This window comes from Sceloporus undulatus, chromosome 1 (assembly GCF_019175285.1).
Source record: "Sceloporus undulatus isolate JIND9_A2432 ecotype Alabama chromosome 1, SceUnd_v1.1, whole genome shotgun sequence".
Classification (NCBI taxonomy): Eukaryota; Metazoa; Chordata; class Lepidosauria; order Squamata; family Phrynosomatidae; genus Sceloporus; species Sceloporus undulatus.
In genome coordinates, this window is record NC_056522.1 from 369684303 (window position 1) to 369698650 (window position 14348).

At 40.2% G+C, this 14348-nt stretch overlaps 1 protein-coding gene across 3 annotated transcripts in view; it reads right to left on the minus strand.

Moving 5' to 3' along the window:
- SYNE2 (spectrin repeat containing nuclear envelope protein 2) overlaps nucleotides 1–14348 on the minus strand; it is a 233730-nt gene that overhangs the window by 102759 nt on the left and 116623 nt on the right. For all 3 annotated transcript variants that reach the window (XM_042454459.1, XM_042454452.1, XM_042454444.1), the window contains 8 exons: nucleotides 14137–14265; nucleotides 12092–12244; nucleotides 8887–9096; nucleotides 8025–8126; nucleotides 6538–6657; nucleotides 4833–5033; nucleotides 1822–1995; nucleotides 550–681 (listed from right to left, as the gene is read on the minus strand). In XM_042454459.1, coding sequence (XP_042310393.1) covers nucleotides 550–681; nucleotides 1822–1995; nucleotides 4833–5033; nucleotides 6538–6657; nucleotides 8025–8126; nucleotides 8887–9096; nucleotides 12092–12244; nucleotides 14137–14265 — 1221 coding nt within the window. The remainder of the gene's footprint in view (nucleotides 1–549; nucleotides 682–1821; nucleotides 1996–4832; nucleotides 5034–6537; nucleotides 6658–8024; nucleotides 8127–8886; nucleotides 9097–12091; nucleotides 12245–14136; nucleotides 14266–14348) is intronic.

Below are 14348 nucleotides of genomic sequence, written 5' to 3' on the forward strand. Positions count from 1 at the left end.
GGTGGCCTTCCTGGATACCTTTATCTCCCCACCATCTAAAGCAAGAACTTGGGAAGTAATTCTTTATGGATTACAACTCCTACAAAACTGCAGCCAGCATGGCCACTGACCATGCTGGTGGGGGGCAGGGTGGGGCTTAGTTTAAAACAGTCATTTTTCCAAGTTTTGAATCCACACTCAAATATCTGTGAGCTGCTCAATCAGAATATATCTTATTTTAAAGCCCTTGAAGTAGCTCTGATCTGAAGGGCTGAATGAACTGTTTAAGTACACTTTCACAAAATGCATGTATTAACTTGAGAGCTGGCTTAGTGGATAGGTTTGAATGTTGGACTACGAGTTTGGCTCTGCCATGGAACACCCCCCCCCCCCCCGGTGACCATATGTACATCACATTCTTTCAACCTAAGAGGAAGGCAATGGCAAATCTGAACAAATCTTGCCAAGAAAATCCTAGGATAGAGTTATCGTAAGTCAGAAGGCGCATAACAACAAATGCAACAACAATTGGGATAATGCAAGTTACGCATTCTAGAGACAAGGAAATACCTGGAGGAGGCGAGTTCTTTCCATTAACCTTTCCTCTGTTTTTCCCACCAGACTCACAGAAGGCACCTCACAAGACAGAGTCTCTAGTTTTTGATAGAAGGACAGGTAGCTGTCATCAAATTCTATCCAGTCCTAAGAGAACGAAGCACAGCTTTATCACAGCATTTTATTGTATACAACAGTAATTTCTTTTCAAGCTCTTCAATATCCTTATTTCATGGATATATCCTGTTACTCAAAATATCTGCCCAATCATACCACAAAGAGTCACTGGTCTCATCTGGATGTATTACTAAATAATTACAGCGTCCCCTTCCCTTACGCAGGAGATATATTCTGGAACACACACACACCGCGTAAGGGAAATACCACATATGTGGAGCCTCATTTAAAACAATGGGGCTTGTGCCCGTGGCACGTGTGCCATTCCCTCTTCCGGTGTGAGGCTGTTAGCATAAGCTGAAAGCCACGTATGACGTGGGCATACTGTACTTAACATTAATAATAATAAATAATAAAAATTTTATTTGTATACCGCCCTTCCTGTGATCAGGGCGGTTCACAACAAATCAAAACAATACAATACATCAACATAGCAAATCAAAATAACACTTGAATTAACCTGGAATTAGTCTCTCCTTGTATCTCTAAGGGAGGCTATGCAAGGTGTCTGAAAGCTTTTCCATCCCTTTTAGATTAAACAGGGTTTCCCACATCATCTGAACCTAGACACAGTTTGCTGCATCTTTACTATGATTTGTTGATTATTTCAAATCACAGGGGATGAAGTTGAAATGAAATGAAATGAAATTTTATTTATATACCGCCGTTCCCACGATCACGGCGGTTTACAACAGGTAAAATACAATACAATACAGTTTACAAGCAGCATAAAAAAACACAAGCAGCATAAAAAAAAAAGTTGGCTTGTTTTCATTCACCACAGGTAGTGCTATTAAGGGTTGAGGTTGGCGTATCAAAATTTGGTTAATGTAAAAACAGTCAGAAGCTCCCAGTGTCTTCTGTGCAGCCATGAAACAATCTGGACCATTTCCTTACTGTATTATTATATTGATCCACTGCAGCCTGCAGAAAATTTGCATATTTTTCTTCTTCCCTCCTTCAAAATGAAAATTATTTTATTAAAAAATAACCCCATGGCTTGCTTAAGGGGAGAATAATTCTTCTTAATATTATCTGGGGCAGCAAGTGACCCACCCTTGCAATAAACACATCCCTATGTTTCACTCAATTGTCATCTTATTTCTTTACCTGTAACAGCCTTTCCAAACAGGCTCCGTGTTGCACAGCTTGCTGTTCCAATGATTTGACCTCCTCTACCATCTTCTTCCAGGATCTCTCTCTCTCTTGTAATACAGAAGGTACTACTTTTTGGGAACACATTTGCACAAGCAGCATGTGAGTCTTAAGATTACTGAAAAAGCTCTGCATCCAGAAAGAAAAAAATAGCATTAAGAATAGCATTAAGTACAGGACATTAAGTTCACTTAAAAAAAACACAACACAATTTCCTTATAAGTGCATTACGTCCACTATATAAGTGCCTGGTGAAGGTTTTTATTTAAAAAGTATCTCAATCACTTTCTTTATTTGAAGCTTTTGATTAAAAATAAAAATACATACTTTTTAAATTTCAAAAATGCTTACTATATTACTGAAATACAAAAGAACCACCTGTAGTAGCTGTTAACTAATTATGTCAACATTAATTCTCATCCTGTTATTTTTGGGCTTGTTCAGCATGGAAATCTTTGGATGTATCCTTACTGTGAAGTGTCCTGGTCAATGGGGATGCAATTATAGAGATTGGTTATTTATTTATTATATGGAGCACAGATAACCCTTGCTGAAGCAGCATCACTGCCTGCTGGTTCCTTTCAGGGCACAATTCAAATGGTTGGTTGTCACCTATAAAGTGTTCTATGGCTTAGGTTCAGATTATCCAAAAGCCTGTATCTCCCATATGAGCCTGCCAAAATCTTACAATCACCAAGAGAGAGCTTTCTTTCTGCCCTACAACCCACACAGGGTGGTAAGTGCACATGAGATGGTAAGTACACATGAGATGAAGAGTTTTCTCAGTGGCTACTCCTAAAAGTATACTGGCCAGAAATTCCCTGGAGCTGCCTAAATTTCTCCCATTATCTCCACATTCTGGAGCAATGCCACACAGCTGTCTATAGACACATCCTGCTGTGCCATGTGGCACTGCCGCTGTGAGCTCTTCCCTCTGAGCTTGAAAGCAAAGTGGCCAGCATTGATCAAAGACTGGGTGCCTCATTGTGACCTCAGAGGGGATGATTCACACTGGGTGGCACAGTGGCACAAATGTATGTAAATAGCTACCTGACGTAGTCCTGAAATGCACCAGGGTTTCCTGGGAAATCAAGATCAAAAGGTAAATCTTTTAAACTTGATTTAAAACAGGCATGGTGTGATGCAGAACTGACCTCACATGGTGAAGAGAGTCTGCAGTAGAATCAGGGCTTTGGCCCTGCATTGTGCAGACAAGTCATAGCGGGAGAGAGGGGAAACCACTTTATTTGGCCCATGCAGACAAGTCCTAAGATATGGAACTCCTTCCTGAGAGAGGCCTGGTTGGTTCCTGTTCTGCTCTCTTTCTGCTGGCAGGCAAAGACCTCCTTATTTAAACAGGCCTTTTGTGTTTAACTGGTTGAGGTAGAAGGTTGTGCAATACATAATACGTGTTTTCTGTGTTTTTAATTGTTTTACTTTCATGTTTTTAAATAATTGCAGCCAGATTGGTTGTTTCATGCTTTTTGAAACTTTTATACCACATATTGTTTTACTGTAGCTACTTTGTTTTAATTTATACTGTAAGCTGCTCTGGGCTTCATAATAGGACAAAGGTGGGGTACAAATCAAAACAGTCAATGAATCAATAATAAACAAGGTCTGATTTAACTTGCATTTGGATTTGGAATAAAATGAGTGATTTTTCCATTTTTAAAGGAGAACAGTTTGGCTTGTTGAGCCCAGTTAGCAATGATGCTTTACCAATTACTATTATTTTTTCATCCCCCCCTCACCATTCCCTTCTCCTTTTGTGTCATGTCTTTTTATATTGTAAGCCTGAGGGCAGGGAACCGTCTATTATCCCCACTGTTGTAAACCGCTCGGATTCCCAGTGATTGGGCGGTATATAAATAAATCCTATTATTATTATTATTATTATTATTATTATTATTATTATTATTATTATTATTCATCTGCATGTGTGCATAGAGATGTACACACACAAGTATTCATACATATATATCCATGTGCACACATACATACACGCACACACGCACACTCTCTCTCTCTACTGAGAATGCAAAGCATTAAAGCTGAAGAATTACTGCTTAGCAGTTTGAGCCCCCAGATTTGAGCCTTTGACCAATGGAGCAAGCTATTTTTCTCTTCATGACTTTTACAAAGAGCATTTCCATACATAATGTGCTTCTTTTCCTATTCTGTTCACAAGTAGGCATTTTTCTACTTTGATGAGATAAAATTACAGCCATTTTTGTCTGAAGACAACAGAAGTGACTAACTGCTTCTTTTAACTTAACATTCAAAAGAGTTAAGTAGAGAATTGTTTCATGTTTATGCAATCGTTCTCCTGTGCAGTTTGTAAACATTAATCCTCATTAGCACGGCTGTATTTTACTTCTGTCAAAATAATATGGCTAGCAAAGTAATTACAGCAGAATGAGCGAGCATGGTGTAGTGGTTTGAGCACTGGACTACGACTCTGAAGAACAGGGTCTGAATCCCTGCTTTGTCTGTGACTGATTTATGTTAAAAGCTCAAAGCGAGTGTATCTACACTGTAGAAATAATGCAGTTTGACATCACTGTAAGTGCTGTAGCTCTATCCTATGGAATCCTGGGATTTGTAGTTTTACAAGGTCTTTAGCCTTCTCTGCCAGAGTGCTGAAGCCTCAAAAAATTACAAATTCCAGGATCCTGTAGGAAGGAGCCATGTCAGTTAAAATGATGTCAAACTGCATTATTTCTACAGTGTAGATGCACCCAGTGAAAAGTAAACAAGAAAGAAACTAATCATACCCTTATTTGATTGCTGTACTTCATATATCTCCATATCCTTATATCTGGAAACAGCAGTTCACAAAGCATTTTCACCCAGCTCTTTGTTTCTATGTCATTTAGCAGATTTTGTGATAAAAAGCCATCAGTGTCATCTTAAAGGAAGGGGTAATCACACCTTTAAAAGTTCTTTGAGCAGAAAGCTGTTACCTTGTGATTTTGTAGGTGAAATTGTAAATTAGCTTGACTGATAGCTTTCAGGTTGGAAACTTGAATAACTTTCTCTTGGCCAAGATCTATGAGCTCTGCTAGTCCCTGTAACAAAGCTTCATGTTGTTGTTCACTAATAAATGGAGATGTTAGCTCCCTCTGTTTAGCTCTCAGGATCCTCCACAGGGCATCCAGCACTTCCTAGAAATCAAAAAAAATTATAATTAATGGACTTCACTTGCTATTTACAAGAGATTACCAACTCAACTGAAATGTGGTGCTGGAGAAGAGTTCTATGGACACTTTGGACTGCTAAAAAGACAAATAAATGGGTCCTAGAGCAAATGAAGCCTGAATTCTCCCTATGGAGTTTATCACACGGGACGAATCCTGTGCAAAAACTAAATTTAAACTGAAACCTGCATTTGCAGGTTGTTTTTCAGATGATGTTCGGGGGTTAACCTGATCAGAAATTTGGAGAAAAAAACCCCCACATTTGCAGGATGTTTTTCAGACAACCTTTGAAAGACAAATAATGCAAAAATAACCCGAACGCAAAGTCGTCAAAACCAGCTCTTTTTTACTTTTGCTGAAGCTTTCTGTTCGGATTATTTTCACATTATTTCTCTTTCATGCCAATGCATCTGACAAACAACATCCAGATTTTGAAATCCCATTTCTGCATGGATTTTACCAATTCGCCCTCTGTGTGATAAGACTGTAGGATTGAAGATTGCTAAACCTAGAAATGTTCTCTGCCTAATAAGGGGGAGTGTAGCCTCCCAAAGGACAGAGGCAACCTTGATCTCAAAAGTCTTTTTTGTGTTGCTAATGGAGTTCAAATTTTATTTCTCAGACTTTAAGACTCTTTGTCTCCCAGAACCGACATGGCCAAAAGGAATGGCCCCTGCCTGCACAGATCTCTCTCCATACAATCTTAACATACTGGCTTCTTCATCAGGCAAAGATATTAAAAATCAGATAGGAAGGGGAAAATGATGATGTTAAGATGTTAATAACAATAATATCTTGATGAAATGTGATTCTAACATCATTAGTTTTCCCCCACCTGTCGATTTTAGCACCTTTGTCTGATAAAGAACCCAGTGGAGCTTTGAAAGCTTGCATCAATTACCTTGTGTATTTTAGTTGGTCCAATAAAGGTAGCACTGTTTTGCAAATTTTGGATGTTATTGTACGTTGCTGTATGGCCAACATGGCTACCCTGGATATGTAAACTGAGACTGTTGTACTTTGGATATATTATGAGAAGACATGACTCACTGGAAAAGACAATAATGCTTGGGGAAATGGAAGGCAGTAGGAAAAATTACAGTTTTCAAGATTTGAGTAGGGCTCTTGATAATTGGGTGACTTCAGGCCACTCATTCATGCAAAGGAATCTTGTAGATCTGAGGAAATAGACCAAGTCTACAAAAACCTAGGCTACAACTTCTTTTGAACAGTTAATCTCAAAGGTGATACAAGATCCCTTTGCATAATAATGCTATTGTTTATTTATATTTTCCAAAACACTCTACAGAGATTTTGCCAGTATTTTATATTCAAAGAAATTCATTTTGCACGTAACTCTATTTGCTTCCACTTGTCCTTTTGGTAATGGGTGTGTGTGGCTGTGTTTAATTTAATCTAGACTGACATCAATGGATAGTTCTAGAGATATAATAATATTCAACATCTTTACCTCTAATTTATCCACTTCATGGACTAGGGCAACAGGCAAATGAAGTCTTTCTCCATGCTCTCTTAATTTAGCTGTCCGAGTTTCAAAGTTCTGCAGTTCCAACTCACAGTTGTCCATGTTCTAAATAAAAAGATGGAATAGTTAAGCTTTATGGTAAAGTAAGGTTGAGTCAGCATGATGTAGTGGTGTGAGCATTGGACTATGACTCTGGAGATCAGGGGTTGATTCCCCTCTAGGCCATGGAAACTCACTGGGTGAGCTTGGATGCGCCACATTCTCAAGCTCCAGAAAACCCCATAATAGGTTCACCTTAGCATCATCCTAACTCAGAAATGACTTGAAGGCACACAACAACAAGGTATTACTAGTAGGCAATGGCATTTCTAGGGCAGCTACAAGATGCAAGATTTTTGACAATCGTTTTAATTACATCTATGAAGCGGAGAGGATCTTGCCATTTCCCAAAGATCCTTATTCTTACTGCCTATTGGAAAATTTTCTAAATTCTTCTAGAGATAAAACAGCCTCAATAAGAACATTAGAAAATTAGAATTGAAAGACATAGCCATATTGGTCTGGAATATTAATATGCAAAGGGATCTATGAGACTAACTGTCTTGTCTTTATCCCTCAACAATCATAGTTAAAACTGGTCACCTCATTACTATACCACAAATTTTGCACTTCTATGGCTATTTAGTCTGATATGAAGGCCCTTCCTGGCAACCGGTCACTCCATGCATTTCAGGAAGTAGACCAAGTCTACAAAATCTTACACTACAACTTGTTCCACGGTTAGTCTCAAAGGTGCTACAAGATCCCTTTGCATCAGAAAATTGGGGCATCTAAAATTAAAACATCTGAAAGGCCACCTCCTCCCACATGAGCCTGCCCTGTTGCATGTCCCAACGTGTTTTTGCATGTGTTTTTAAAATGTTTTATGTTTGCACTCTGTTAATTGCTTTTATTTACTCATCACCTTGGAAGCCCTTGTGGGATGGAAGGTGATATAGAAATATCTTAAATAAACATTTAAATAAATAGTCTACTAGAGCATGTGAACAGTCTATTAACTTTGGCACCCTCTTCTTAATACTGGTCAATCTGACGTTTCAAGAAGCCCAGAAGCCAGGGTTGAAGGTCAGAGTTCTACCTCCATTGTTTTCAGAGTATGGAAATGTTATCTTTTTGAACTACAACTCCCAGGCTCCCTCAGTCAGCATGGCCACTGGCTTTGTTGGTTGAGGAATTCTTTGAGGTGCAGTCCAAAAGGGCAATGCCCTTTTGTATGTCTTTGAGCACCTGGTCTAAACAAAGCAGCTTTTAGGAAGTGTGGTTATCACAGTGCCATTAAGCTCACAAGGGGGAAAATATTGCTGCAATTTTGGAAAAAACAATAGGCATTGCAACTGAAGAAGGGAAATTAGGTAAAATTGCGCAGAACTGGACAACTGATTGGGTTTTATCTTCATATTTCCACTAATTACCTGGAGTGGCATGGAAATGCCATGGCTACTCGTTGCAGCAAAGGACTGTTGCAGCATGGATTTCTTCTCAATCAACTCATCATACAATTGCCTGATTTCATTCTGTGTCAGGGACAAGCAAACAAACCCAAAGTGAACTCAAAGGTACATTACACAGAATGATAGGATAATTAAACTGCAATTCAACTGGACTGTTTAATCAGAATCATTCTCTATACATCCAGAAAGAAAGTGGGGTGGAGGAAAGAATCCTTTAAAAAATACAAATAGTTTTGCAATCACTTGCTCTTGCAAAATTTAAAATAAAAATGACACCCAATTTTATTATCATAATTTGCTTCAGGCTTGGGTCCATTATGGAAATCAAAAATGAAATTGTCCCCAAAGGAGATATATTTTAGCTCAAAGCTATAAAACAATGTGCTTAAGCACACGTATTATGGGTGTTCATGTGCATCTACCTGTGTGTGCTTGATAGGAAGAGAGTACTTTTCTGTTATAATCATTAGCACAGGTTTGGCCCAGCCATTAGGAGGAGTGATGCAGCTGTACCAAGCAGTAGATGTTAGGGTGTGATGAAAAAGCAGCAAGATTATTCACTTTGTGATTATCAAAAATAACAATAGGAAAGTAACAACAACATGATGAAACTATAGGACTGATTCCCAATTGGTACACAGGATATAGAACAAAACTGGCTATGATTTTCCTAAGTGCTTCCAAATGTTAGTTTTGAGTAGGCACAAAATGCTCAATGTGATGTCATTCTGGTAGCAAGTGCTAAAAAGACAAAGTGTGCCTCTTGTGAGATGTAGCTGAAAAGGATACAAGAAAAACAAAGTGAAAATTCAACTAGGAGTACCTCATAATTACTGTAATGGTCCAAGTCAGCTTTCATACATTTGCTCCTAGAAGCAGTGGCTGCTTCTGTCTGTTGTAGCCATGTCTGCAAGTTGATAAAACACTGAGAGAATCTCTCAGGGTTACCACCAGCAGAAGTGATGGACTTCAAAAGATCTTCCTTTTTTTCACCAATATCTACATGAAGTTTTTGTAGTTCAGCAGAAAGAGTCTGGAAGAGAGGAAGGCAAAAAAAGCAGGTAAATATGGTATTTGTAAAAGGTACTGTAGCTGGGATATCAATCAGGTTTCAATCTGTTAAGAAAAAGGCATACCTTCAAACATTTCACAGATGAAAACTGGGTCATGCAAGGCCTACCAGCATCAAAGTGTGGCTATGATGGCAAACGTTATTAATGAGGAAGAACACACAAACTAAGTGAGGATGCAGCAGTTTGTTTTTGCCTCAGTCTACAGGAAAGGGAAAGACTTTGGTCCCTGCTCTCCTCCTCCCACCCAGTGATTTAATTGTGTGTTTTGCACTTTGAAATCAGTTTGTGGCAACTGCAGGATGATGAGTACAAAGGAGGAAGGTGGTAAGAGGAGAGAGAAACTGGGACATTTTAAAAGCAGCTGAGAAAGTGTGATAACACAGGATTACTTAGAACTGTCCCTGACAAAACAGGACAGTTGGAGGGTGTGAAGGGGGCCTTACAAGGATACAATAATGCGTCTTTCTGGGCTTGTTCACCTTTTACTTTTGATGGAGAATATTCAGCACTGTGGCATTTTGTACTCTCTTTCCCCCTCTCCTTGTGCAGAAAGTTAATCATCAATAGGACCAGATCATTATTATTTGAATACAACGTGTTCCTGAACATCCTCCAGGTTTCTGCATTAGTTTTGCCCTTTGGGGAGTGGAATGGAGTGTGAAAATGGCACTTTTCAGACATATCATCAATGCTTCCCTTGGGGAGGGTCATATACCATCTTCTTTGAAAGAAGCGATAGTTAGACCACTCTTGAAAAAATCCTCCCTGGACCCTCTGGACATGAAAAATTATAGGCCTGTTTCCCATCTGCCATTTTTGAGCAAGGTGATCAAGAGGGCAGCTGCTCTTCAGCTCCAAGCAGTCTTGGATGAAGCCGATTTTCTTGATCCATTTCAAACGGGCTTCAGGACTGGGTATGAGGTGGAGACTGCCATGGTCGCTTTAACTGATGACCTTCGTCTAGCCACTGACAGAGGGAGCGTGACCCTGTTGGTGTTGCTGGACCTCTCAGCAGCATTTGATACTGTAGATTACGATATCCTTCTGGAACGCCTGAGAGAGTTGGAAATTGGAGGCACTGCATTGCAGTGGTTCCACTCCTTCTTCTCGGGCAGGTTCCAGAGGGTGATGCTCGGGGACAGTCGCTCTTCAAAAACAGAGCTTAATTGTGGTGTCCCTCAAGGCGCCATCCTGTCCCCGATGCTATTTAACATCTATATGAAGCCGCTGGGAGAAATCATCCGTAGACATGGAGGGGGGTGTTATCTGTATGCTGATGACACCCAAATATATTTCTCCATGTCCCAGTCATCAGCGACAATGACAGATGGCATCTCTCCTCTCAACCAGTGTCTTCAGGCAGTAATTGATTGGATGAGGGAAAACAAGCTCAAGTTGAATCCAGACAAAATGGAGGTACTTACGGTAGGGGCCCCCCAAACCAGGGATTGGGCTGCAACCTCTAGTCCTAAAGGGGCTCACGCTCCCTTCAAAAGACTGTGTTCGCAGTCTGGGGGTGCTTCTTGACCCATCGCTTCAGATGAGGAATCAGGTGAATGCGACGGTCAAGAGTGTCTGCTATCAGCTTCGGCTGATACGCCAGCTGCACCCTTTCCTGGAACAGAGTGACCTCAAAACTGTAGTACATGCACTGGTAACTTCAAGACTTGATTTTTGCAATGCGCTCTACATGGGGCTACCCTTGTGCCTAGTCCAGAAACTCCAGTTGGTACAGAATATGGCAGCCAGGTTGGTCACAGGAACAGCAAGGAGTGACCATATAACACCAATATTGAAGTCACTCCACTGGCTGCCTATCAGTTTCCGGGCACAGTACAAGGTGTTGGTTATCACCTTTAAAGCCCTACATGGCTTGGGCCCAACCTATCTAAGGGATCGCCTACTTCCATACAATCCGCCCCGTGCCCTCAGGTCCTCTGGGAGGAATTTATTACAGCCCTTAAAGACCAGGTTGACAGCGACCTCCCAGAGTACATACTCTGCAGCCGCTCCCAACTTATGGAATGGCCTGCCGGATGAGATCCGTCAAATCACCAATCTAGAGAGTTTTAAAAAGGCCATTAAGACGGATCTCTTCTGGCAGGCCTTCCCGGAATAAAATGCTCAGCCACAAATAAGACTTCTCGTCTAGTGAACTCTGCCCATTATGATTTTATTTACCTTAGACGGTTTAATATGTAGTTTTAATCTTACACCGTTTAATCTTGTTTTAAGGGGGGGCATTATGTATATATGGATGTATTTTAACCTGTTGTAAGCCGCTTTGATTGCTTGGCAAAATGCAGGATAGAAATAAAATTTTTATTATTTATTATTTATTTATTAAAATGGAACTTATATTGTACATTACATTATTGTACATTATTATACATTGTCCTAATATAATAATTAATTTGGATGTTATGAAGAAAATGTACTGCAGCAATAATGCAAATGCCATTTCCTGGCACTCATTCCAAGTTTCAGGCAGTTTCTGTTTGGGGAATTTTGGCTCACTCCCTTACCTCCACAGAAGTTTAAATTAAAACTGTCTGGAAAAGAAAGGAGCATTTTCTAAAATTTGCCATAGACAAAAAAGCATAGACAAATAAATAACTTGCCTTTTAAAAAAAAATTATAGTTCACAGAATTCCCTAGCCAGCATAGCTGGGATACTGTAATCCAAAGAAGTAACTTGTGGTATAGAGGACAGCATGTTGGTCTAGGAGAGGAGAAACCCAGCTTTGAATCCCCAAGCTATCTCTAATTTTTCAAGCAAATGTTTAAAATCTTAGAGTATAGAAAACTGCTTCTTCCTTTCTTTTAAAAATGAAAGCTGGCATCCCTGGGAGGCTTCTGAATCCAAACCACCAGATATGTTTTGACTGGGTTTAAGGATAAACGTTGAGCACACATGAGTTTCATGTATGTAGAAAAACTCTCATCTCTGCCCACCTCATAGAGCATCTGTTGCATAGGAGCTTCTTCACTGGTGAGTGCGCAGGTGCTTAACATCTGCTCCATGTTGTTCAAGCAGCGGCTGATTGCCAGAAGCAGCTCAAAGAGTTTCTGATCCAAGCTCAATGGAACATCCCCTGCTATATTTTCCTGGAAGAGAGAGAGATAAAAAAATTCTCAGCTTCCTCTAAAGAGCTTGACACACATATGGGAAATCTGTATAAATCTTGATGTAGGAAGCATGCCCCAAAACTGTGCTGACATCCCCCCATTATGTTGGGCCCTCCATTGCAACACCAGGCAGCAGATTGCATGTGCGTCTCACCGTACTGCTCACAGGGACGTAGCCAGGGGGGGGGTGTTCCATTATAATGGTGGCACTTAGTCTGGACTTCCCAAAATCCTGGCTACATCCCTTCTGCTCAGCAGCATGGCCACTAATGCAAGTTGCTCACTTGGGAGGTCAGACTAAGGTGCTCAGCATTGATCACAAGGTTGGATGCCTTGTTCTGACCTCAGAGCAAGCAATTTCCACCAGCAGTGGCACTGCTGGACAACACAAATGGACACATTGTAAATGGCTGCCTAACACTGCTCAAAGGGCTCCAGAACTGGAGCAAAAGGTTAACTTAAAAAAAAAGTTTAAGCAGGTATGTGACAGGTTCAATGCTCAGATGTCATTTGGACAATTCACATCAGAACCAGGGATTGAGCCCTACATTGTCCAGACTCCTCACTGAGAGAGTGGGGAAGAATATTTTATCTGGCCTGTGTGGACACCCACCATGTCAGCAAAACAACCCCTTGGCTCATGACTGATATTTTTGGGACCACAGACAGCATTGCGAAGTGAAGGCTTCTTTTCCTAGTTCTTTCAAAACTAGCTGGCCTCCTCATTCTCTTCGTAGGAGAAAGCATTTGAAATCTGTGGCCTCCACAACTGGTGACCCAGCAAGCCAATAGCCCTGTGGGGGCCTCACATACATAACAAAGTATTTTGAAACACCTCCCCCCCAAATATATGGGGCTGTTTCTGTTTGGAAGGTCACAATTTGGGTAGGCAAGAGTGGGGAAAAGGCAAACAGTGGTAGCTACAAAGGTTCTAAATGTATTTATTTATTTATTTGTTCATTCAAAGCAGGGCTTCCACGGCAACTTGCAGCAAAAACATTACACACACAAAATCTATAAACCAAAAGCAAAATGGCTATCCTATTAGTTCAAATCAGACTGCTATCTGAAATACAGCCCTCACTTTATTTTTTGCTTCCTGACATTGCTGTTCCTTTAAGATCACCTCTCAATACTAAACTGGCAGTACAAGCTCAACTGAACTACATCTCATTCAAGGGGTCACATGAAGCTTTAATCAAGAACTTTATCATTCCTAACAGAGGCTGGTCATAAGGTATTCTAATGGCTTTATTTCCTGAACAGTTACAATGTTCATGAACATCCCATGACATCCTACTAGCTCAGCAAAACAGTGTTAGGGTCCTTAAGTCTGCACTTGCAATACAGTTTCAAGAGTACTGATCAATTGGATTAATTTTTGCAAACAGATTTAAGAACATGTTAAGATAGTACCACCTATCAGAAATGAGTACTGGAAGAGACATTCAAGTCTGTGAATAAGGTCTTACATAGAATCACAGATAGAGCAAGAATTCAAATTATGATAAAAATGATTCCATCTAAACATTAGGAAGCACTTCCAGACGGTAAAAGCTATTCAACATTGGAGCAGATTGCCTCAGAGGGTGGTAGGCTCTCCTTCTCTGGAGGTTTTTAAACAGAAGTTTGATTACCATTTCTCAAGAGTGCTTTAATTGTGCATCCCTGCATGGTAAGGGTTAGACTAGATAGCTCATGTGATCCCTTTCAACTGCATGCTTTGGTACTTCACATTCCCTTTGTGTTGGGAATATGTGTGTGTGAATGTGGGGAAGAAGGAACAGACATTTCCCCCTGCTGAGGTTGGACCTTGTCCACTAGCCATATTGATCATTTATGTAACTGAGGAGAAAAAATAAATGTAGTACCTGTATCTGAACAGATGCTTCTTGGCTTAGGTTGCCAAGCTGTGCAGTGTACATTTTCAGCTCCTCGATGGTTGGAGTTTTCACACTTGATGTGGCACCCTTGGGCAGAATATTTATTTTGGTAGAGATCTAACATTTGGAAAAGCAAAACGTGTTTAGACAAATGCTCCAGATTAAACCTATGGTGATACATAATGTTCTTTCAAAAGCAA